The following is a 23,956-nucleotide window of genomic DNA, read 5'->3' on the forward strand; positions in this document are numbered from 1 at the left end:
CCAGTGTATTTACACCTAATTGATTTAAGCCAAACCACAGTTAAGACAGCAGCCCTATTCTAGGTGGTTTGTTTGACTGTGTTATTTTGGAGGAGCAGAGCCACTGGAGTTGGTAGTTGGGAAGGGAGTGGGAGCAGAGAGATGGCTCTTGCACTGCAGCAACCCTGGTGAGAGGTGGTGTTCCTGTTTAAAAAGTAAAATGAAACTCTTCCCCTCAAAGCCCCCCCCACCCAATCCTCTCTATAGTTATCAGAGAACAGGCCTCAGAACAGTTAGTTTTGGGACCCTTTGTCTCAAATTCTTGGATTTAAGATTCTTTCTGAGCTATAAAAAATTTAAAATTAGAAAACTCTACTAAATGTTTTGCTTTTCTCTTTGGAATGATACAAGCACAACAGGAATTAGTTTCTAAAGTTAGCATTTAGGGGGAAAATGGCCTACAGTTGCAATGACTCTTGATGTCCTACATGTCCATCACCCATCCACTAGAGAATGATACACGTGGTGTCGAGTGGTGGGAAATGCTAAGTCCTGTAAGAGGACGTGCTCTTGCTGAGTGATGAGCACTGTGCAGAAACTAAGACTTGGGGAACAACAGATCCCAGCTCCCAGCTGATTGGGGCAGACTCATTGTGCTATTTAAATTATTTCCCTTTCTGTCCACTCCCTACCCCCAAAAATCAGAGACTAAGACGGTTGCTTTACAAACTGGTATTTTCAGATGTCTATTAAGTAATCTGAAAAGGTCAATGCACCTTTTCAAAAACCGGACTCAAATTCAATTAGCTGCTGGTCAGTAAAATGTAGAGCAAGGTTGTATCTAACTGTGTTAGTCCCCTATCCATCATGAGGGGAAATGGCCCATTGGTATAACTGAGTGTTTGCAGTCCAGTGGAGCCAGGCCTGGCCTGCCCAGCTTCCCTATTCTGGGACTGAACTGTTGGCCTCCTGTGTGGGCAGCCAAGCACGATTCAGTGTGCATGACCTGCCATGAACAATCCTCCTTCCACCCCAGCCCTGATGGACTCTTCTTTCTAAGCAGAGATGGTGTCCTGGCTGCCCTGGCATCCAACCTGGGACCCCTCTCGCATGACCTTTTCCATTTCCAAGGCCAGTAGTCTTGGTTTCAGGCCCTTCAACTTGCTTCCAGTGTGTGCTCTGCAGAGGCTCTTTATTACACACCTACTCAGCAGGAAACTGCTGACACACTCCAAAAGAGCAAATTCAAGGAGGGTTTATTTAAAGGGTGTAGATACAGAGGCAAGCCCTCCCCAGTATGTTTGTGGCCCAGGGCAAGAATACAACTAGAACCCTCCTGCAGCCCCTTCCCCCCAACTTTATACTTTACTTATTGATTACATGTGAAATATTATTTTGGGGTATCGAGTTAAAATATAAAAATATACTTTACCCATTTTCTTTTACCTCTTTAATGAGACTACCGGAAAGTTTACAATGACATGGGTGGGTTAAATAACTACATTGAACAGCACTGCTATAGATCAATGCTTTAAAAATGTTAATATACATATGAATTATTGGAATGATTATGACCCAGTGTGTCAAAGATGGCACCCAAGAGCCTGCATTTCTGACAAGCTCTCGGGTGATGCCAGTGCTGCAGGATCAGGGACCACACCATGAGTAGTCGCAAGGCTCCAGAGAAATTTAGGAGCTAATGGGTCTTGGGCATGGTGTACCAGAGACAACGCGGGAGCTTTCCAGCTCTTAGCACGCTTTTCCTCAAAGACTATCAAAATGGTAGCTGAACTCGCAACTTAAACCAGTATCAATGCCCTTCAACCAGAAAATAAGGGGTATTTCCCCCTGTGGGTGGGTGTTAGATGTGGTTCTACTCTGAAGGCAACTATATTAAGTTGTTAACATGGAAGGTAATACCCCGTCTATGTTAATCAACCTTGGATTGGGCGGTGTGTCTCTCCCACCTACTACTTCCAAACCACGTGGCACTTTCTTTCTGAAATCAAGAGTCATGTACTTATACTCTAGAAATGTTTTCCTGATAATGTTTTAAATTTAGGGAATAAGTTGCTGGGAAAGGTAGGAGAGCCTTTTCCTCAAAATCCAGGTGTCTTCTGAAGTCACACAGTAAATGCTAAAAAGCCACACCCAAAGGGGGAGATAATGAACAATCTGATATGGACCTGGAGGTACCAGTGCCCTCATGACTGAGCTGCTTCCACTCCTCTGGCTGCTGCCCATCTTTCCACACTTACCCAATGCTGTCAGATACCTTCCTGCCTGTTTCTCACTTTTTAAAGGGACCAAACTGTCCATCAGATTTTCTCCCCACCACAGACTACCCCACCCCTCACTCTCTCCTATAAAAAGCACAACAAAAAAGTCACTGATGTGGCCCTTGCTGTTTTACCATCCCTTTTCTTCTAGACAAAATGGTCCCACTGGTGGTTTCTGGTTTAAAAAAAAAATTCCACTTCATCTATGTAACTCTAGGCAGATGGTAAACCCTTTTCCAGGATATTTTTTCACCATCTCCTTGGAATGGGGTGTTGATAGCTTTCTCTCATTTAATGTTTCATGTCTGAAGTTCAGATGACTTACCCAAAAGTCAAATTTCCTGGTCCATTTTGTTGAAGCAATTTTCAAGTGACCTCCCAACCACTAAGCACAAACTGATCATTAGTTCTTCCATCTGCTTCAACCTGATTCCTGCATCAATCGTGAAGTAACTCTGAGCGCTGGGAACCTGTGTGCATACACTAGACAGGAGCATGTTTTTAACTGTTACCCAGGGAGACTGAAGGACTCAACGAGAGGCACACGCCCTGTTTGGAAACCCTTCAGTTCCCTGGCCTGTTCTGCTGCTGCTGGCTGGTCTCCTCCTGCAGGTGAAGGAGCAGGACGACCACGGCAACAGCTTCTTGGCATTTCTCGGCGTTGTCTTGGAGGGCCCACAGTAATAACCACTCTTAGTACCCCCATCCACCTGCATGTGGCTCCTCCCCATCATCATCTAGCCTGAAAGGTACAGATTATCCACCTTTGGGGAGACAAAAAGAAAACAAAAAGGAAAAGGAAAAAAGGGAGGGATTCTCTAAAGCTGCTCTGTTCTCCTTTCAGTTTGACAGATCCCCTCTAACATTTCCCTTTCTTGTCCTGAAGAAAGTCTAGGCAGATTCCATATGGTCAACCCAGAGGCCACACCCCTCTCTCAAAGGGCTGTTGCAAGACAACAGAAGTCACTGTTGGACACCAGCATCACATGATGGCTACAAAAGGAAAATGCATCTTTAGAGAAAGTAACTGGTAAGCAGCTGGTTTTTGGCTTACTTAAGATGGACCTGTAAGTTTTAATACACCCATGATCTATAATTTTAAAAAGAGTGTTAACAGGCATTTTTTATTACCTGGCCAAAAAAAAAAAATTGTCAAAAAAATTATTCTATAAGTTGTATAAAATACTCCATAGTTAGATCTTATTCTTGCTATCCTCAGTTTATCAGTAGAAATGAGTAATCGGAGCTTGAAAAAGACATACATATTTGCAAAGTACTGTTAAAAGATTTATTGCAATAATACAATAAAAGTTTAGAAAACATTTTTATAACTCAAACTGGTTTGGAAGTTGCAGAGCAATGGGGGCTCCCTGCAACATGGCCCAGCAGAGAGATTCTTGGACACTGTAGTTCTTTTAACAGCATGCCACCAAACGTTCTTCCCCAAATCATCACTACAAGAATCCTGAAATGAATCCTGTCCGCTACTCAATGCTGACACTGTTTTCTCCCTTAAGTTACAGATGTGCAAAACTTTTAATTAATTATCTTCTATTACAAAAAAAAAAAAAGTCTTTAACAGACTATTTTAAGCAGCCTATTTGGTGCCTATGAATTTTTTTTTAGTATTACCTTGTTTCAACAAATCATTTTATTATGGAGAACACAACCAAGTTCTATGGCTTTTTGTTTAAAAAAAAATACCAGCTTCAATTTATTAAAAAGCTGTTTACATATGGTTCTGGCACCTACATGAAAGATTTTAATGAGCAGCAAAGAGAATAGAAAAAACAGTGGTTGAAATGTATATTTAAGAATATTTACAGGGTGGATCCAGTGCAAAATAATGAAAACCAAACTATCTCAGCAGTGTAAGCCAGTATGTTGGTGTTCAAAACCACTGAAGGTTTGATTTAACCCTAAGTAAAGTGCCTCTAGTTGATATTAACAAAATATACCCTATCAGTCCCTACATTTCCCATGTCCTCGTGAGTTTTGTTGAATTACTCTAGTCTGTGATGTCTGGGTTTGCTCTTCAGCTTCATCTCACATTCATGGTTTCGTAAGAGGCTTGGGAAAAACCACGACTGTCGGGCATCTTTCAGCTTAAGTCATCCTCTACCCACAAGCCCCAAATCCCAGTCTTCCAACTCTTGAATCTAAGCTCTTCTTTCTGAGGGTTTGAAGTGCCTAAGTCCCTCTTATCTCCTGGGATTTTAAATTCATTTGGTATTTATTTGTTCAAGTCCACCACAGCCACTGTCTATGAACTACACTACAGACTTGGGCGGGACAATGAAACCCAGCAGTCATGAAGTGAGTACTTAAAGCTGATATCGGCTGTGTGAGAACCCACGAGGGGAAAAGCCTGCTTCCTCCAAAGTGAAAAATTCATAAAGTCAGGGAACTTGGGACTCCTGGATAGGAGTAGACACCCTTCTTCTGCAATTCTACCAAACACTAACTATCCAATAGCAAGAGCTATAGCACCTCGGATTTGGAGGCAAAGTATCAAGTCTAATTACAAGGAGAAAAGAAGCGAGGGCAGGGCAAACCTCCAAGTGATTCATCTGAGGTACTAACATGCTAATCACACTAACAAGATATGATAATAATGCCTGTTAGGAATTTTTCATAGGATTTCTTTTTGTAGTTGTTACATAGGACTTTCTCTGCAGTTATTAAAAATAAAAACTACTTACATATTTGTACATAATGCCTCTCTACAGTTTTCTTATAAGATTGTCACTAAGAGAATGAGAAGACACATCAGCTGAAAATGATCTCTTGGTGAGGGAAAATTCTTCCCATCGGAGATTTCCCAGGACAGAGGAGAGCAGTATCAGCCTCAGTGAATTGCTCTGCACATCTAAGCAAAGGTAGTGTCCACAGAGCAACAGAGACCTCTAGGAAACAAACAAGCAGGGCAGTTTTCCCTGGAAAAACCTGCCACCTACTAAAGGCTTCAGAAAGAAACTGGACACCAGAAGAATGACCAGAGGCCATTTAAGTGGCTTTTAACCAGTGCCCAGGCAGGCATTTAGCTTCCATAAGGGAACAACCTTAATGACTTATTTGCCACTAATGGAAAACAAGTTCAATTTCAAAATACACATAGTGTGGATGGTAGGAATTCAACAGTCTAGGTAAGAAAATTTAAAGAACATTGTTTTAAAATCTCTAGGACATTATTGCAGCCAGGATTTTTTCTGTTCACGGATGTGGGTCCTAAAGAAAAAAAGATCTTGGTTTCTTTGGTGTGTGGGGAGAAAGAAAACAGGAATGTCCGACGGGCCATGACAGCAGCACAAGTGAAATCATTTGTAAACTACGTTTCCCCCGCCAAGAAAAATCACACCTTCCAGACAAAACAAAAGCCCTTGACCTAAAAAACGAACGTGACCAAATCATAAAGAAATCAAGTGTTTCAAATTGCCTGTGGTTCTCTGTACAGAAAATAATGGCATAAAAACAAACTCATAACAGTTTTCTATCTTTCAAGTCCTAATGATCAAGAATCACTTCCTCGTGATTCAACCTCTAAAACAAAGTCTCGGCTTCACCGGGACCAACATGTCAGCCATGTCTGTGGGGCCCATGGCCTGTGATCAGAGGAGCCCAAGTGCATTTCTGCCTCAACACAACTGGCCACACTGGTCTGGAAAGGACCTGGGACCCCTCTGTCCTGTTAATTACCATCAGCACCCCGGTCACCACCGTTGGCCATTTGACAAAGGGAAATGCTTGTTTCCCTGCTTTAAAAAACCCAAAAGTATAACAACCTCTTTTTGTTCCAGGCACTATCTTAACTAAACACGTAACATTTCCTAGGGCGTAGTGGAGGAAGAACCTTCTCGATGCAGATCTGGTGTGTCTTGGTCCCTGCTTATTAACGGTGTCCAGTGTAAGCTTTAAACCAGGAGGTGACGGAGGCCGCGGCTGAGGAGATCATCCCGCCGGCACTGCTGCTTGCGATGGGTGGGGACGCCTGGGTGCTCTGGCTCTGGGAGACCTCCACGGGCTGGGAAGGGATGTCACAGAACCGGGGGCTTGGCAGGTTCTCCCAGTCTGTGCCCAGGTCAGTTTCCTCATCACTTACATGCTCGTCTCCACTCTCGTCTGATTCTCCAGCAACTCCTGGATCCACAAACTCCATGGACTCCTCTAGGTCTGCTCGTACTTCAAAGGGTCCTGACCTGCGTTCAGACAGTGAAGGCCCCTTTAGGACAAGCACCACTCTCAGGACACAAGACAAGATGCTATGGGATGGACACAAGAGACCCAGAGCGGTCACTGCACTCACTGCTGGTCTAGAATTGAGTTTTTCTTTACATAAACAATAACAGCATCCAAGTAATGAATAAAACCACCATACTTTTCCTCAATTCAACCCTATCTATTTGTGAACACGCTGGATGGAAAAAAACCATCCACTGAAACTGCATGCTGGTCCAACATATGATTTCCTGCTTCAAACAACTGCAGTATCTATTTATTCCAATGAGAGATTTCTGACAAAAACAGCCACCTGATGTATATACACTGGTATATTAGTGTAACATAAAACTGTACAGGTGTTCTCTGCCTTATGGAAACCCTCAATTATTAAACTCTTAAGACTCAAAGGGGCTAAATGATAGGGGTTGTAAGCATGTTAGCAAAGCTTCCTTGGACTGGTGTCAACAGCAGGCTCCTGCACACATTTTAAGGTACCATTACATAATCTTCTAAGGACACATTGCCACCGTGGAACCCTGGTCAGCAAACCCCACACGGCCCTCACTGCCTCTCCCTCGCTCCCTTTCAAAGGCCCATCAGCTCCTGCCTGTAGGCAGGCAGGCTGCATTTGCTTCCAGTGGGCAGTCGCCCCCTCCTCCGCCCCGACGGCCCCTCCAGGGGGTTTCCCTGCAGCAGCTGTATGGTGGGAGCAGGTCACTCCAGCAGCCTCCCTCTCTCCCCTGTTGTCCCAAAATTAAGGGCACAATACCTTGGTTCATTTAAGAGTTTCACTGATAGTTCCTTTGGCAAAAATGACAGACGTTAGCAAAAATTAAATAAGACACGAGAAATTACTAAGAACTGTAAGCTTGCCATTCCAGTCTATGGTCCAAAATTCTCTGCAGCTTTTATAGCAATAAAAGCCTAATGCTGGCCTCCAATGCATCTCACCAGATCCATGCCTTCTGACACTTTTTACAGGGTCAAGCAACCTTCATTCCTCCAAGATAACCCTGCTTCCTGGCTAAAAGACAGCAACAGTAATAGCTAACATTTCTGTTCCAGGCATTGTTTTTAGGCCTTTACAAGTATTAACTGGAAGAAGCACCACAGAAAGGTTTCCCTTTGATCTGCAGTGAGCAGTTTACATTTCAAAGAGCCTCTCAGACCAGCGGCTCGCAAGTTTACCAGGCCTCTACCCTGCCCAGAAGTCCTTAATTTGCAAGAGGTGAAGGGAACAAGAACTGGGCCCGAGGGGTCTCCCCAACAATCTTCCAGCCTCTTCTGACACTTTCTCAAGCAGACGAATAACCACTGCACCCAGTATCTTTGCTCTCAGTATCCCTTTCCTGTTTCCTGAAAAGGTTCTCCTTGTAAGTTCTTTTCTCCTTCCCTTTTTCTTTTCCTTGACAAACAAGGTTGACTCCAAAAACATTCTTTTAGATTCTTCTCCTTCTAGCTCCGCTCCCAAATACCCTCCAGCCTGCCAGAGTCTCCGTCTGATGGTTGCTAACTTAGACATCTTCTCAGACAGCTGAGCCAACCAGTCTCAAAACACAAGCCAGCTGGGACTCCTCCCCTCCTCTCTCATGCTCCTGTCAGATATCACCAAACAAGCCCCCTTTCCATCCTCACTGTGTCCCCCCAGCTCAGGGCCTCACTGCAGTCAGACCCCCACTCCTCACCAGGGTCCCACCTCCAGTCAGCCTCCCTCCATCCTCTCAGCTTCGGACTCTATTCTGTTCAGCCTCGCTGTCCAGGGGCCTCGGCACCTACTACATGGTTACGTCTCCAAACCCCCAAGACTCCTTCACAGGCCCAGGTCAGCTCTCTACAGCAGTGACTTCCTGTTAGTGAAGAGGCACAGACTGTTTTTGGTTCATCTTTCAGGCTGACACATCTGCTCTTGGGGTCCCTCTTGGCGTGAGGCTGCTATTGTCCCCGGACCCCCTCTTTGAGACCTTTCCCAGGAAAGGGGCAGGAGTGATACAAGAGGGGAAAATGGCACTTCCTCCAGGCAGCACTCCCTGCCGGAAGCCACCTGAACTCCAGCTCTCTGCTTGGAATTCCACAGGGCAGAGTCCACTGGGCCTGGAGAAGGTGCCCAATTAAGTACTTCAAGTGAAAAAGAAACAAGTAGATGATTCCCAAAGCAGCCAGTCAGAAAATTTCAGTTTCCAAGAGTACCCTACATTGTTGAGAACCGGCAGGAGAAGATGTTTTTCCACTCAGCCTCTCTCCCAACAGATATCTATTATCTGCCCAACATACCCCAAGCCACACACACAATTACACAGCAGAAGAATTAAGTCTTTTTTGCTTAATGTCTTTGGGGAATAAAGATTATAAAGTCATTCCTCCAGTTTTCAGTTTAGCTGAGTAACTGATATCCTGTTCTTCAAAGGCCCTGAAGCAAGAATACTCATTTTCTCATGATGCTGCAGGGAGTTACTCTTACCGATTAAGGCGACAAAATGATCTTTTTGGCTTTTAAAGTCTCTTTTGCAAAGCACTTCAAAAATCTTATCTGAAAGAACATACAGCCTCAAGAGTAAACCCTAATGTAAACTAAGGACTCTGGATGAAAATGATGTATAAAGACTTGGATTGGGTAAGAAAAATCAATCGATACTAAATCTAGGGGGAAATTCTGATCAGGATAACTACATGGCCTCAAAGTGTCTCCCAACTGCTTACTAGCTGCAAGGAAGGAAAAATATAGGAATTGTACAGAGGAGAAGCTGGAAAGCATCTTGACTGGGTGATCAAACTAACATCATCAATAAGGGAAAGATAGCTACTGTGGGCCTCTGGATGTGATGTCCAGGAGACACTCCGCCTATGCAGCAGTCCAGCCTAGAATGTAATTTGACCTGATGTCATTTCGAGGAAACATCAAACTCAAAATGAAAGTTCTATTTTAAAAAAGGAAAAAAATGGTTACATCATAAAAGACAAGGTAGGCTGTGAAAATGTTCCAAATTTAAAGGTGTTTAAAGAGACACAGCAACTAAACACATCACCCAACTCAAGACTGGACCCTACATTGGGGGGAGGTGCTATAAAGGACATTATCTGGTCCACTGATGACACGTGCACATGGGCAGTAGAGTACTGTACCAATGTTAAATTTGCTGATGTTGGTAACTGTGTTGTGCTTAAAAGCAAGAAAATATTCCTATTTTTAAGAAATACACATTGAAGTATTTAGGGATCAAGAGCCACGTTGTATGTAACTTATCCTCACAGGGTTCAGAAAAAAAGTTCTTGTGTACATGTGTGTGTTTCTGAAGACAGACTGCAGAAGTGATCCAGCAAATGCAGTGAAATACTAACAACGGTTAATCTGGGTAAAGGGTAAATCTGTCTTTGTACTATTCTTATTTTTTGAAACTTTTCCTGTAAGTTTGAATTTATTTCAAAGAAAAAAAGTGTATGTTAGATTCAGGATGGGCTCCTCAGTTCAGCTGGTCTCAGTGGAAGCAGGAGTCCCTCCCAGGTTCTGTTAACAACCTCTCTAAAGCCTTGATTTTGACTGAGACAGGGGTGAGAGGGGACTTTGAAGCCTTACCTCCTGGCTGGCAGACACAAGCTCGGCTGTGCCAGCAGCCTGCCGTGCACGTGTCCTTCTGTCAGACAGAGCCCTCCACATGGAGAGCTGACTCGAGGGCAGACCACAGAAAACTTCAGGCCCTCCAAAGAAATCCAGTCCTAGAAGAAGGGGATCTGTTTTCCTGAACAACCAGCAGTACTGGGTGTCATCAGTCGTCTCCTTTTTTGCCAAACTGATGGTTGAAAACTAGAAAGCTGTTCTGAATTGCATTTCTTTACTCTTGATTGAGGCTCAAGATTTTTTTCATTTGAATACTGACAACTTGCATTTCTTTTGTGTGAAATGCATGCCTGAATCCTAAGTCTATCTTCCTATTAGATTTCTTTCTTTTATTAATTTGAAAGATTTCTTTTTAGAATTCTAGATTTTAATCTATTGTTTATTATAAAGGTTAAAACATATCTTTTGCTTGTCTTTCAACTTTGTTTATGGTATCTTTTGTCAGAAACATTCAGTTTTGACACAGTAAAATGTGTAACTCCTTTCCTTTATGGTTTTTGGGTTTTGTGGCTTGCCTGGGAATTCCCTCCCCACCCTATGATTTTAAGATTATCTTTTCTCCTAGCTATTTTATAGCTTTTTTTTTTTTTAAATAAGATCTTTTATATCATCTGGAATTTATTTTTACATATGGAATGTAGCATGAATCCAACTTTCCCCACATAAACACCCAACTGGCCCACCCCACTGAGCTGCTCGTACTGATTCAACGTGCCACCTACCATCTACTACATTCCCGCATACACAGGGACTCTGTATTCTCTTCTTCCAACTGCTCCACCTATTTGCACTCCAACAGCACCCTGTTTTAATTACCTTTATACTATGTTTTAAAAGGAGCCAAGCCCATCCCTTTTAATTCTTTTTCAAAATTTCCTGTCAGACTGTGCTTCTACTTGAACTTTAGAATCAGCCTGTCAAAGTTCCATGAAATATCTTGAAATTCTGACCAGGTTTCCTTTTGGGCAGAAGTGGCATTTTTACCACACTGAGTCTTCCCTTCCTAGAAAATCCTTTGCTGCCCCAGGCTTGCTTTCATTCAGTCTCACACCTCATACAGTGCCTGGCAATGAAGGACATGTTGAATACTTTTTAAGTTTCATATTTTCTTTATATAGGTTTGCATATATTTTGTAAGGATTATTCTTATATAATTTATGTTTTTGCTGCTACAGTAAAAGGGACCTTTTTCCCACTGCATATTCTAACTAGTTGTTGTCGGCATCTAAGAAAGCGATTGCTCTCTGCACGCTGATCTTGTATCTAGCCACCATACTGAACTACCATTTCTAATAGTCTCTTAGTTCTCTTGGACATCCAGTTTAATTATCACACCATCTGTAATGCCAGCTTTCTTTCCAGTACAAACACACTTGACTTCTTCATAAAAATGTTTTGCCTTGGCTAGGCCTCCACAGCAGTGTTAACACAGCAGTGACAGTAGGCATCCTGGTCTTCCTGACTGTAAAGGAAAGCTTCTATTAAATATCTCTGTACATAACATGTCATTACATGTAGTAGTTTTTGCTGTAGGTTGGTAGTAAATATTCTTTATTAATAATCTATTTTAAGTTGCTAATAGTTTCCCTTTAATTATTAATGGGAACTGAATTTTATTCACTGCTTTTCTGCCATCTATCAGGTTGATCTTATGTAGGTAAAGTAGTTGGCCCAGTGTCAGTAAATGTTAGCTCTTATTATTAAGGATAAATTTCCTAATGTAGAACCCTTCACAACTAATGTACAGAGAGGACAGCAAGCAAATCCACAGGAATCAACCACTAAAGATGGGATGGATTTCTAAAAGGTTGCTGTGATTCATAAACTAATGAATGGAATTTGGGGTAAGGGGCATAAACTCCCTTTAAAATGGCATAAAATTCTAGGTGTGTGTGGAATTTCCAGGAGAGAGTTCACAGCTTTTCCCAGAGGGGTCTATGTCCCAGAAAAGTTAACCCCTATTTTAGGTGGGGGGAGGGCTGAGGAAGAGAGGAAAACAAGACAAGGTAAGAGCAGATTGCCATGGAAGTTCACTGCAACTTGAAGGGAGCCAGGCACCCTGGTCAGTGGAGGGTCCAGTGTCAAACCAAATGAATGACAGGGAAGGAAGTCCCACCTTTTATTTTCCTTTGTTCTCTTTCAAAAATTCAAATACATTAACCAAGCTACATCTGCAGAAATGTATGGACAGACTTCTCAGAGCAAGGGAAAAGATCAGCACCCAGAGAAGGGGTGCTCGGATGGTCCCAAAGATAAGCCTCATCTATAGTATGCTTTTGTGGGCTGAGAGTAAAAAGATCCCACAGACCAGTCCTGGTTGGTCTTTTTGTTCCTGACTCCTGTTTTTAAGATAATGGATTTCAAACTAGTTCATCTCATAAACTTCTAATACTCTTTATCTCCAACAAATGGTGGCCAAATGGACTCAGTGACAAAAAGTTGTAAGAACTGTTACGATGAGAAAAATCAGCAGGCGCAAAAGAAAATACAGAACTAGGGGGAGACAGTAGGCAGAGCTAAAGAAGAAACAGGTGTGGATTCAAACAAATGGCTTTTGGTCTTCAGAGACAGCACCAGAAGTCCCCACTCTAGGAATAGAAGGGTTCTATTCTGCTTTAGGTATTAAAAACGTTTGCTATTAATTTCCTCTGAGAAATGACTATATAAGGACCATAAGGGTTCAAATATGATTAGCCACTGTCTCCTTCCATACAGGACTGGGTCATCTTTGTCCTTTCTGGAGAGTGTAAGGCTGGGCCCTGTACTCTGCCCACACGTACAGCAACTTGACAGTAGTCACACCACCAACGCTTAGAGAAAAGCAACAAACATGATTCTTACCTGCCTAGGTGTTCAGAGTTCGGACTGACCAGGTACATTAGATTCCTGAGAGTATGCAGTGGTTGTAATTGATCTAAATTTACATGCTAGAAAAAGCAAAACACTGATTAATATTTTCAACCATGTAACAAATTAAAAATTAGCTTATAGCACATTTTCCGTACCTGGGAAAAGCATAGGTAAAGAATATTTGCATTTAGTTTCTTCACTGCTCGAGTAAATTTCTGTCTGCTGAGGTTCTCCCCACAAAATTCACTGTAAAATAAACAATATAGTTTGTAAAGTTGTAATTTTTGAGGAAATTCTGTATTAAAATGTTCATTTTGAAGAGTATGCTTTACACTACAATTCTGCACAAACCATAGCCCACGTCCTTTGCCTCTTAATAAGCTGTACTTAACAGAAACTTTCTAAGAATGAACTACTGCCTTCATGGAGAGTAATTTCACTGCATCCATAAAAATTACAAATAAATGCATGTACCCTTTGACCAAGCAAAACTTCTGAAAACCTATTCTACACAAATACTTGCACATTAGTGAAACAACGAATGTGTAAGATTATTCCCTCAAGTATAAATAAGGGGCATAGGGGACTGGTAAAATCTTGGCAAGTCTGTACAAAGGAAAACTTTGCAACTGGCCACATTAAGCAGAGTGACACTGAAGGCCCACAATGGTCCCACAATGCCACCGGTGCTACAGCCTTGTCCCCGCTGCCCTGTTCTCTCGCTCTCCCCAGGCTCTGCACCTGCCCTTCCCCTTGCTGGCAGCCTTCGTCCCCAGGGATCCCCGTGGCTTGCTCCTGGCCTCCTGCAGGCTCACACATGATCACACACCTGCCCACTCAGACATGATAAGCCCCTACTTGCCCCCGCATTCCCTCTCTTTCACCTGCTCTAGTGTTCTCCCCAGCACTCAGCAACACCTGACATACTGTCTGTTTTTCTATGTGTCTCTCCATTACAATTAAGTGCCAAGAGGGCAGGGATTATCTTATCATCACTGTTCCCCCTCAGTGCCTAGAACAGGGCCTGGCACATAGCAAGTGCTTAATAAATCTTTGTTAAATAAATACTTAAAAAGCAAGGTGCAAAACACCTTAGTTTAACCTGATACCTTTTGTGTTTAGGGAGAGGGGGTGGAGAATAATAATACATATTTATATTTACTTGAAATGCAAGGATAACAGGAGTGGGTAGCAAGGTCTTAGCAGGAACTGGGTGGACTATAAACCTTTACAACTTTTAAAGAATTTTGAACCACATGTTTTTTATTTAAAAAAAATTTTTTTAAATTCAAGTGTTACAATTTACCCAGTTATTACACATAAGCAAACCTTCAGAATACCCTGTTTTTCCTTCAGTTATCTTTTCACATGGGAGAATTCTGTGGTCTTCTCAAAGACTTCAAGTGCAATTTTAAGATAATGACACATTTGCACATTAGACTTTTGAAATCAATGAGGCTTATGAAATCATTCTCAGTATTTCATGGTCAGACTTTTTCCACCTTGATAATACTTAAATTCTTGTTTTTGGTTTAATTAGAATAAGTAAGAACACAACAGAAACATGAGAGAACCATGAGAAAGATCACATCACCACCTTTAATTACTTGCCTGTTGCACAGCTTTTTGGGAAGATTTACGTCGAGTATATGAGACAAAATATTGACCAGCTGAGTCGCATAGCACAATGCAGCACTGATTGTGTAAGCAGGGTTGTTATGCTCCATGTCTAAAGTATAAGAACAACAGCCATGCACAAAACTTTAATTTCAATAAAAATATTCATGAACCTAGACTTTTTATGATTTGTGGTTTTATCAATACATTATCGATAACTATGTTTTACTCTTTACTAATAAAAGGTCCATGCCAGACATTAATGTTTCATCATTTATGACTTTTGCTGAGTGGAATTAACCTAAGCAAGCAGGCCTAAATGGACCCAACATAAATGAAACTGAAGTCTGAACTGCTTGGACCTAATAATGTATTATTTATTAGAACAACTGATGCCCTATTTAAATGTCACCTCCTCAGAGAAACCTCCCCTGACTACCCCATGGAAAAGTAGTCCCTTCCTCTGTAGCCCTGTCCCATGATGGTGCTGCTTCTGTCCACAGCCCACACTCAGCACATGACGCCTTTGGTCATTACTTGTTTGTTTTCCTCTCCACAGAAAAGCAAAGAGCTACACCTGTCTTGGTGACATCACCTCTGTATCATCAGCTCCCAGCACTGCGCATGACAGTAGGCACATACTGAATACTTGCTAGATGACTAAATGAATAATCTTTCTCTATCAAAGAGAAGCTACCAGGGCTTTAAAGGGTTTTTGTACTGGGGTATTTCAAGCTCCATTTAGGACTGCTACAAGAAGTTCTTTACCAAATTAGAAACTATATAAGTGAGACCCAATGGGCTAAATACACTTCTTTAAACAGTGAGATCTTTTTATACAAATAAAACAATATTGATCTCAAAAGGTGAAACAGCTTAAAAACAAAACAAAAACAAAACATGTTTTCAGTCCATCCACTGATGGATAAACAAAATGTGGCAAATATTTGCAATGGAGTATTATTCAGTCGTAAGGAGAATGAAATGCTGATACATGCTACAATGTGAGCGAACCTTAAAAACATTATGCTAAGTGAAAAAACCAGACACAAAAGGCTACGTAGTGTATGATCCCATTCATATGAAATATCCAGAACACACACATCTATAGAAACAGAAAGCAGATCAGTGGCTGACGAGGGCTGGGAGGAGAGGGGGATGGGCAATGACTGCTTTAAGCCCCATAGTTTCCATCTGAGGTGATGAAAGTGCTTTGAACTAGACAGAGATGATGTTGCACAACACTGTGAATGTACTAAAGACTACTGAATTACTCACTTTAAAACTGTTCATTACATAAATTCTGCCTCAATTAAAAAACATGTATTTATAAAAATGTTCAAAGATTATTTTGCCTCTCACCAGGCCCCTGCGTGGTTTTCTTCTCTTCCACCCAGCTGTAGTACGCAGAGTAGTCCCCGTTGCTGGGAAGGCTAATCCAAGGCCCTGTGATGCTAATGCTGGTGTCTCCATTGTGATCGTCACAGACCCATCTCCCCGACAGGTAAGTCGTCCTCCGGGCTTCTGCCAGCTTGCTCACGGTGCTGGAGGTCATGGCGCTGTCACTCTCTGAAGACACATCTGCGGGGTCTCTAAAAACCAAAGAGGCATATAGATGTCAAGGGACTGGGTTTTAAAGAGAATGCAGTTACTTGGCAGATAGGGAGAACCTTGGCAAGATGCATGCGGGGACAGGAACTTAACTGGAATATACAGAGATAAGCAACTCCATCAGAGATGAGGATCACACCAGCAGAGGCGACACAGAAGCCACGGCAGTGTGAGGAGACAGCACCACAAACGAGGGACTCATGTTTTAGGTTCTCAAACTATTTGGTCTCAAGACGCCTTAATGTGCCTAAAATTTTTTTAAGGATCTGAAGAATTTTTTTGTAGGTGGGTTAGATCTAATATCTACTGTATCAGAAATCTGAGGAAAATTCTAAATGATTAATTCATTTGAAAATAATAAACTCATTACATGTAATGAGCATATTTTTATGAAACAACAACCTGCGTGTTTCAAAACAAGAAAATTAGTAATCCAACAAATAAAGCTTTTTAAACTCTTAAAAAAAATTAGTGAAGTGACATTATTTGTTGACCAGCTGAGTCACACAGCACCGTGCAGCACTGGTGAATTTTGAAAATCTCTTTAATACCCAAGTCTTTCAGTTGCTTTTTCAAGTAGATCTTGTGTCCTGTGGGAAAAACCAACTAGTTCTGCCTGCAGCTCACTCATGGGCTGTTCCTTGAGCCACTGCGGCACCTCCGCGTGCAGCCAACTAGCCTTCCGCAGACTTCCCATCTCGCCGTACGGCACAGTTGAAAGATGTACATGTAGAAGTCAATTAATAATTTCTACTGCCTTATCAGTAACATTCTTAATGTGAAACTGGCTGGTTTTTTATACTGCAAAGACACGGCAAACATGACTATGACTACAGTTTGGTATCACTGCCTTGAAATCTGCCAAGACACTAGAGCTTCTGCCCACTATGGCTTTGGGGCCGCCCGTGCAAATGTCAACACAGTGAGAAAGGAAAATAAAGTGTTAGTATCATTATAAAAATAGTTTTGACTGCACAGACTCTCCGAAAGGGTCTCAGGGACCCCCAGAGGTCCACAGACCACACTCTGAGACCTGCTAGCCTAAAGAGTGGAACGCGAATGAGAAGTCACGGCAGGTCCCACACAAGGCAGGGAGAGAACATGTGTGTCTGGGGAGCAGAGAGGATCAGTGTGGCTGCACGGAGGCATGAGAAAGTGCTGGAAGATGGTGTTGGAAGAGTGGGACAGACTGGGAAGGGTCTTCTGTGTTATGCTGAGTTTAGATTCTGTTTTCTTGGCCAGTGGCTCTCAATGCTTCTTCCTTCTGCCACAAGTACACATAAGGTAACTCCTACTGGCTGTCATGGGTAAGACTGGAGGGAGGGAACTATGCCCAGTGCTGAGCTATACCTCTACTTCTTCCTTCCTCCACTCAAGGAAGTTTGAGAAATATGAATGAGCAAGAAATCCTATTACAGGGGTAACTTGAAAACTATCAGCTTAAAAAAATGGTTTATAATAATACATACTAATATATAAGATTTAAACAGCCCAGGTATGGAAGAGAGTTTTTCTCTTCTTTGACTTTGTGTTCAGTTGTCAGTTTCCTTACTGGAACAGCTATGTTTACTGTAATGTGCTTTAACATCAACATCAAAATGTATTTTGACATGATGTCTCTGTTTTGTCAGCTTTTTTCTCCCCAAAGGCATGGCCAGCTGTCTTTATAAACCAATTTTTGGATAATCCAATTTTTCCCCACTGATCCAAATGCCACCTTAGGGTCTATTTCTGAACTTTCAACCCTACTCTATTTTGAATCTGCCTTTTTATTTTTATATTTGCCAACTATTACTAATGACAAATTACATGGTAAGAGTCAGAGAGCAGGTTTTCAAGCCAGAAGCAACAACCAGACCTTTAGGCTTTCAGGAAGCTAACTCTGGCCATAGATAAAGGGACAAGTAGGGGCAGCAAATAGTTAAGTCCCAAGTAGCAACAGTCCACTGACTGCCCAATTCCAGGGAAAGGTGCCAGAAAGCGAGGGCAACCAGAAGAGACAGGAAAGTCTTTAACTGGAACAGCCTGATGGTTAGTGAGAAAGCAAGTGAAACTCTTCAGGGGTAGCTTCTGCACCTGGATGGTCATCAGCACCATCTGGGGAAGTTAAAAAAAATAAAAGTATAAAAGAGATGGACTGGGAGGCTGAAGGTATTTCTCTGGAACCTTTTCCTGAAGTTCCTGAGTGACTCTGATGAACAGTCAGGTAGGCGCCACTGTCTGGTTCATCCCACTGACCCCTAAGGGTATCCACGCACGACAGCCCAAGACCCAACTCTGAGTATCCAGTGCCTGACGTGCTAGCCACCAGGAAGAGGCTGAGTCAGCGTGTCTTGCCCACCAAGTAAGAGACCCCGAGGTGTTTTCTTCCATCTTAGCTCATGCTTTCTCTGTGAAGTAGGCATTTATCATTCCCGTCTAACAGACAAGGAAGTAAGACTTCAAGGCTCAAGAACCTGCCTCACAGCATTTAACGAACAGATAAACAGCCAACTGGCACTGCAGCTGACATCAGCCAGACGTTCCTGATGAGTGTGAGTCTGCACCTCATCTGGATGCTCTGAGAGTACACAGGCTCGGGTCCCACTTCTCTGAGGGCCACCGCCCTTCACCCTGCCCACCCCCCACCCTCCCAACTTCATGCAGTGTGCACTGTTTGCTGAAGCAGGTAAGACTTAAAGTTTCATTACCAGGAAAACCAATGAGCTCAGAACAGTGCCCAATAAATGAGGTGTTGACATGCTTAAAAGATACTTGATCTTTGGAACTGGAGTTTTCCTTGAGTCAAAAGGCTAGCTTACTGTACCTCACGCCAGTCTTTACTTCCTCAATTGGAAAAATGACAGAGGTGAGCTCTAGTATGTGAGATCGCCGAAGGTTTGCCAGACGCTCGTAATGACTTTTTAAGTCAGTGGTTTTTCTTTCTACCAGGTCACCAAGTTTTCGATTGTGCCTCTGAATCTTCTCCTTTTTCTCTTGATGCCGTTGTGCTCGAGTATAAAGCTTCTGATTCTTTTCCTTGGTTTTGAGGAGGCCTTCAGAATCTAAAATAAATAAATCACACCCAACAATTATCTCTACAAACAGTTCCTGGGTACTGCAGACTGCCCCCTAAGCATCAGTGCCTTCCTGCAGTCTAAACTGAAAGTAAAACCTCAATAAAATTAACTGGATGATGTTCACTAAGTGGAAACTGAGAGTTTCGTTCAAGTAGGTATTACACATAGAGCAAAAGGAATGGCCACTAAAATGACTCTGGGTCTTCATTTGTAATCAACACCAGTGAGCATCACTCAACAACTATCAAGTTTAAGTTTAGCACCGGAAGCACCTTTATTATAGTAAGCAACAAAGAACAGCCATGTTGGGCAGAAAAGAGATGTAATTCTAACTCTGAAAAACTTACTGGCTATCTGATTTTCCTTAGAAATCTCTTAAGTGTGTCCTGGGCTACATCCAGAGAACCCAGTAGGTGGTTACACAGCAAAGAAACAGACCAAGGGCTCTGAAAAGTTACAGTGGAGTTCAGCCCCCCACAGGGTAGGAGCACCTACCATACGCCAGCATTTTAAGCACTGCAAGGGCAGCTAGAACCTTGGTCTACACAACCAAGAAAACAGACACTCATCCTGCCCAATGTATGTTCTTTTGATGGAGCTCCTTCAGGTTCTAGGTCCTAAGACCTGCTACCAGTATCAGGTTGTGGCTAAACTCCTCTAGAGTAGCAACAGGTTGTGAAATCTCAGACAGATACCTTGGGACAACTTAGGAGACTCAAACAAGTTCAAAATCAAGCTCATTCTTTTTCCAGGAAACTTTCCTCTTGACACATTTTAAGCTAGGTTCCCTACTTCATACTTATTTTTGACCTGTCTGCTGTCCAAATCAACCCCTCGAGGGCCCATTCCATGAGTGGTCCTATAGTTCCTTACATCAAGACCTTTCTTTTCATTCCCACTATCACAATCCTAGTTAACTCTCACCAAAACTCTGCCTATCTCCAGGTGGCTCCATTCCGTACCTTCAAGCCCCCTTTCCCTGGCTCAGTCTTCATGAGCCATTAGTTCTCCACTGCTGTTAAAAATACATGTCATTTATTTCGTCCCTGATTGCCTTTTAGTGCAGTAGAGCACCCTCTGCATGCACTGAAGAAGAGACTTCACTTCTTGCTTTTGAAAACAGCATGAGAAATATGTTTTTCATCCTTCCTCCTCAGCTTTGGTGTGTAAAAATTTTCCATCGGGGGAAAGCCTTCTGATTCAGATTTAAAGATAAGATTTAGCAAAGTGACTAAAATGTATTAAATAATGCATTACTTTATCAGCATTTACAGAAGTCTGGGGGCGAAAAGGTATATAACAAGAGGAAGTTGGAAGGTCATCGGAACCACCCAGAACAGTGCTATGCAAAGTATGGCCTGTGGATCTGGGCCCATCTACAACCCTTACCAGGCACGAGAAGTACAGAAATACAGAGTCGGTTCAGGCTACTTGGCACTGCCATGCTATCCAAGTGTGCCATCATTTTTCTAGTAATTTATTTTATTTTACAAAAATATTGGTTTGAGTTTTTACACATAGGAAGCGAAACAGAAAAAAGTGGTCTTTCACTACAGATAGTTTAAGAACCACTGACCCAGTCCTGTCCCCATGCATGAGATTTTAATTTACTAAGTCCGGAGTAGGTCCCATGATTCTCTCTATAGATTTTTAAAAGGTTACCAGGTGACTACCAAAGATTTGCTAGGGATGGAAACCACTATTTTGGGTCTACTAATTTAGAACCGTATCTTTTATTTTCTATGGTTGAGGCTTTCGTATTTTGGAGTTAGGAACCTATTAAAAAGAGCTGATCAACATAACACTGTAATGGGGAGTAGTAGAACCAAGAGCTCACCTCCTCTCACGACTACAACAAAACTGTAACTGACTGCTAAACAACCATCAAAAAAAAAAAAAAGACTGGAACCTAACAAAAAAGATCTTCAACTGGAAACATAAAGAAGGAACCACAGTGAGATGGCACACAGGGTGTGCTTGTGATGTAACTGGGCCCCATGCCCCCCTGGTGGGCAACCCACAAGCTGGAGAAAAACTACATTGCAGAGGCGTCCCCACAGGAGGGAGAGTTCTGAGCCCCATATCAGGCTCCCCAGCCTGGGGTTTATGCATTGGGAGTAGGAGGAGACCCCAGAACATCTGGTTCTGAAGGCCAGCGGGACTTAATTGCAGGAGCTCCATGGACTAGGGGAAACAGAGACTTCATTCTCTTGGGAAATGTACACAGAATCTCACGTGTACCAGGTCCAAGGGCAGAGGCAGTGATTTCATAGGAACCTGGGCCAGACCTGCCTGCTGGTTTTGGAAGGTCTCCTGGGGAGGTAGGGGGCAGCTGTGGCTCACCCAGTGGACATAAAGGCTGGTGTCAGACATGCGGGGAGTGTTCAACTACATGAGCTTTCCTGGAGGCTGACATCTTGCTTGGGTCATTAGCACTAAGACCTAGCCCCACCCAACAAATTGTAGGCTTAAGTGCTGGGAAACCTCAGGCCAAACAACATACTAGGTGGGAACACAACTCCACCCATCAGCAGATTTCCCGAACCCACAGCCTCTAGACACACCTCTAGACAAGACCCTGCCTACCAGAGGACCAGGACCAAGCTCCATTCAGCAGTGGGCAGGCACCAACCCCTCTTGCCAGGAAACCTGCACAAGCCTCTAGTCCAGCCTCCACCCATCAGGGGGCATATACCAGAAGTAAAAAAACAACCACCCCACAGCCTGCGGAAGGAGTCTGCTAACGCAGGCCAGAATTTACCCTGGGACCAGCTGGACTCCGGCCCTTGGGTGACAAAAGGGGAGTGTACTGCTGGGATGCACAAGACATCTCCTACAGAGGGCCATCTCTCCAAGGTGGAGAAACAAAACTAACCTACATAAAAATACAAATAGAAATTTAGACAAAATGAGGCAGCAGAGGAATATGTTCCAGGCAAAGGCATAAGATAAAACCCCTGAAGAAGAAATAAGTAATGAGGAGCTAGGCTATCTACCTGAGAAAGAGTTTAGAGTAGTGATTGTGGAAATGATCAGAGAACTGCAAGTGAAGTTTTTAGTAAAGAGTTAGAAAATATAAAGAATACCCAAACAGAGCTGAAGAAAACAATTACTGAAATGAATAATACACTAGAGGGAACTAAGAATAGACTAAATGAGGCAGAAGAACGGATCAGTAAGTTGGAACACAGAGTAGTGGAAATCACTACTGCAGAACAGAAAAAAAGAAAAAAGAATGAAAAGAAATGAGGATAGTTTCAGAGAACTCTGGGACAACATGAAGTGCACTAATATTCACATTATAGGGGTCCCAGAAAGCGAAGAGAGAAAGGACCTGAGAAAATTTTTGAAAAAATAATAGGTGAAAAGTTCCCTAACCTGGGAAAGGAAACAGTCACTCAAGTCCAGGAAGTGCAGAGAGTTCCACACAGGATCAACCCAAAGAGGAAAACACCACGGCACATAGTCATCAAATTGACAAAAATTAAGGATAAGGAGAAAAAATTAAAATAAGCAAGAGAAAAGCAACAAATAACATACAAGAGAACTTCCATAAGATTATCAGCTGATTTTTCAGCAGGAACTCTACAGGCCAGAAGGGAGTGGCATGATATATTTAAAGTGATGGCAGAATCACTTTAAATACAACCAGAATACTCTATCCAGCAGGGCTCTCGTTCAGATTTGATGGAGAAATCAAAAACTTCACAGATAAGCAAAAGCTAAAAGAATTCAGCACCATCAATCCAGCTTTACAGCAAACATTAAAGGAACTTCTCTAGTCATCAAACCGTAAAAATGTTGGGAGTATTTGACAGGAAGTTGCATTGGATCTGTAGATCGCTTTGGGTAGTATGGCCATTTTGATAATGCTGATTCTTCCAATCCAAGAGCACAAGGTATCTTTCCATTTCTTTGTACCATCTTCAATTTCCTTCATCAATGTTTTGCAATTTTCAGAATATAGGTAACCTCCTTGGTTAAGTTTATTTCTAGGTATTTTGTTGTTTTTGACGCAATGGAAATGTTTATGCCAGTTATAAAATTCTGGTTTTTGAAGTGAGAAAAAAAAAGTGAATGAAGGGCTGCAAATAGCAAAATATCCTTCTTTTTTGGAGGTGAGTTGTATTCCATTGCATATATACGCTACAACTTCTTTATCCATTTATCTATTGATGTGCACTTAAGATGCTACCATATCTTGGCAATTATAAATAATGCTGTTGTTAATAGCGGGTTGTATGTATCTTTTTGAATTAATGTTTTTGTTTTTCTTGGATATACGCCCAGGAGTGGAACTTCTATTTTTAGGTTTTTGAGAAACCTCCATATTGTTTTCCATATGCACCAATTTACATCCCCACCAATAGTGTACAAGGGTTCCCTTTTCTCCACATCCTTGCCAATATGTGTTATTTGTGTTCTTTTTGATGATGACCATTCTGATAGGTGTGCGATGATACCTCATTGCGATTTTAATGTGCATTTCCCTGATATTAGTGATGCTGAGCAACTTTTCAAGTTCCTGTTGGCCATTTGCATTTCCTCTTTTGGAAAAAGTCTATTCAGTTCTTCTGCCCATATTTTAAATGGATTGGTTGGTTGTTTGCTTTTTAATTGAAGTACGGTTGATTTAAAATGTTAAAAAAAAAAAATTCCTTACACAAATGTTTTACAAAGAGAAAGGCAAGCAGTAAACTTTTCCCGGTTGCTGTTGCCCCCCACTTCCT

General features: G+C 42.3%; 1 protein-coding gene across 2 annotated transcripts in view; it reads right to left on the reverse strand.

Annotated features, from left to right (window-relative positions):
• Positions 1–3,523: 3,523 nt before the first annotated feature.
• ATG14 (autophagy related 14) overlaps positions 3,524–23,956 on the reverse strand; it is a 34,475-nt gene continuing 14,042 nt past the window's right edge. Inside the window, exons 5-10 of one of the 2 annotated variants that reach the window (XM_032482086.1) lie at positions 18,974–19,211; positions 15,919–16,148; positions 14,551–14,668; positions 13,095–13,185; positions 12,931–13,016; positions 3,524–6,454 (exon numbers count right to left, since the gene is read on the reverse strand). In XM_032482086.1, the coding sequence (XP_032337977.1) occupies positions 6,148–6,454; positions 12,931–13,016; positions 13,095–13,185; positions 14,551–14,668; positions 15,919–16,148; positions 18,974–19,211 (1,070 nt within the window). In that variant the 3' untranslated portion in view covers positions 3,524–6,147. The other variant, XM_032482087.1, reaches the window with a different exon arrangement.

This window comes from Camelus ferus, chromosome 6 (genome assembly GCF_009834535.1).
Source record: "Camelus ferus isolate YT-003-E chromosome 6, BCGSAC_Cfer_1.0, whole genome shotgun sequence".
Taxonomy (NCBI): domain Eukaryota; kingdom Metazoa; phylum Chordata; class Mammalia; order Artiodactyla; family Camelidae; genus Camelus; species Camelus ferus.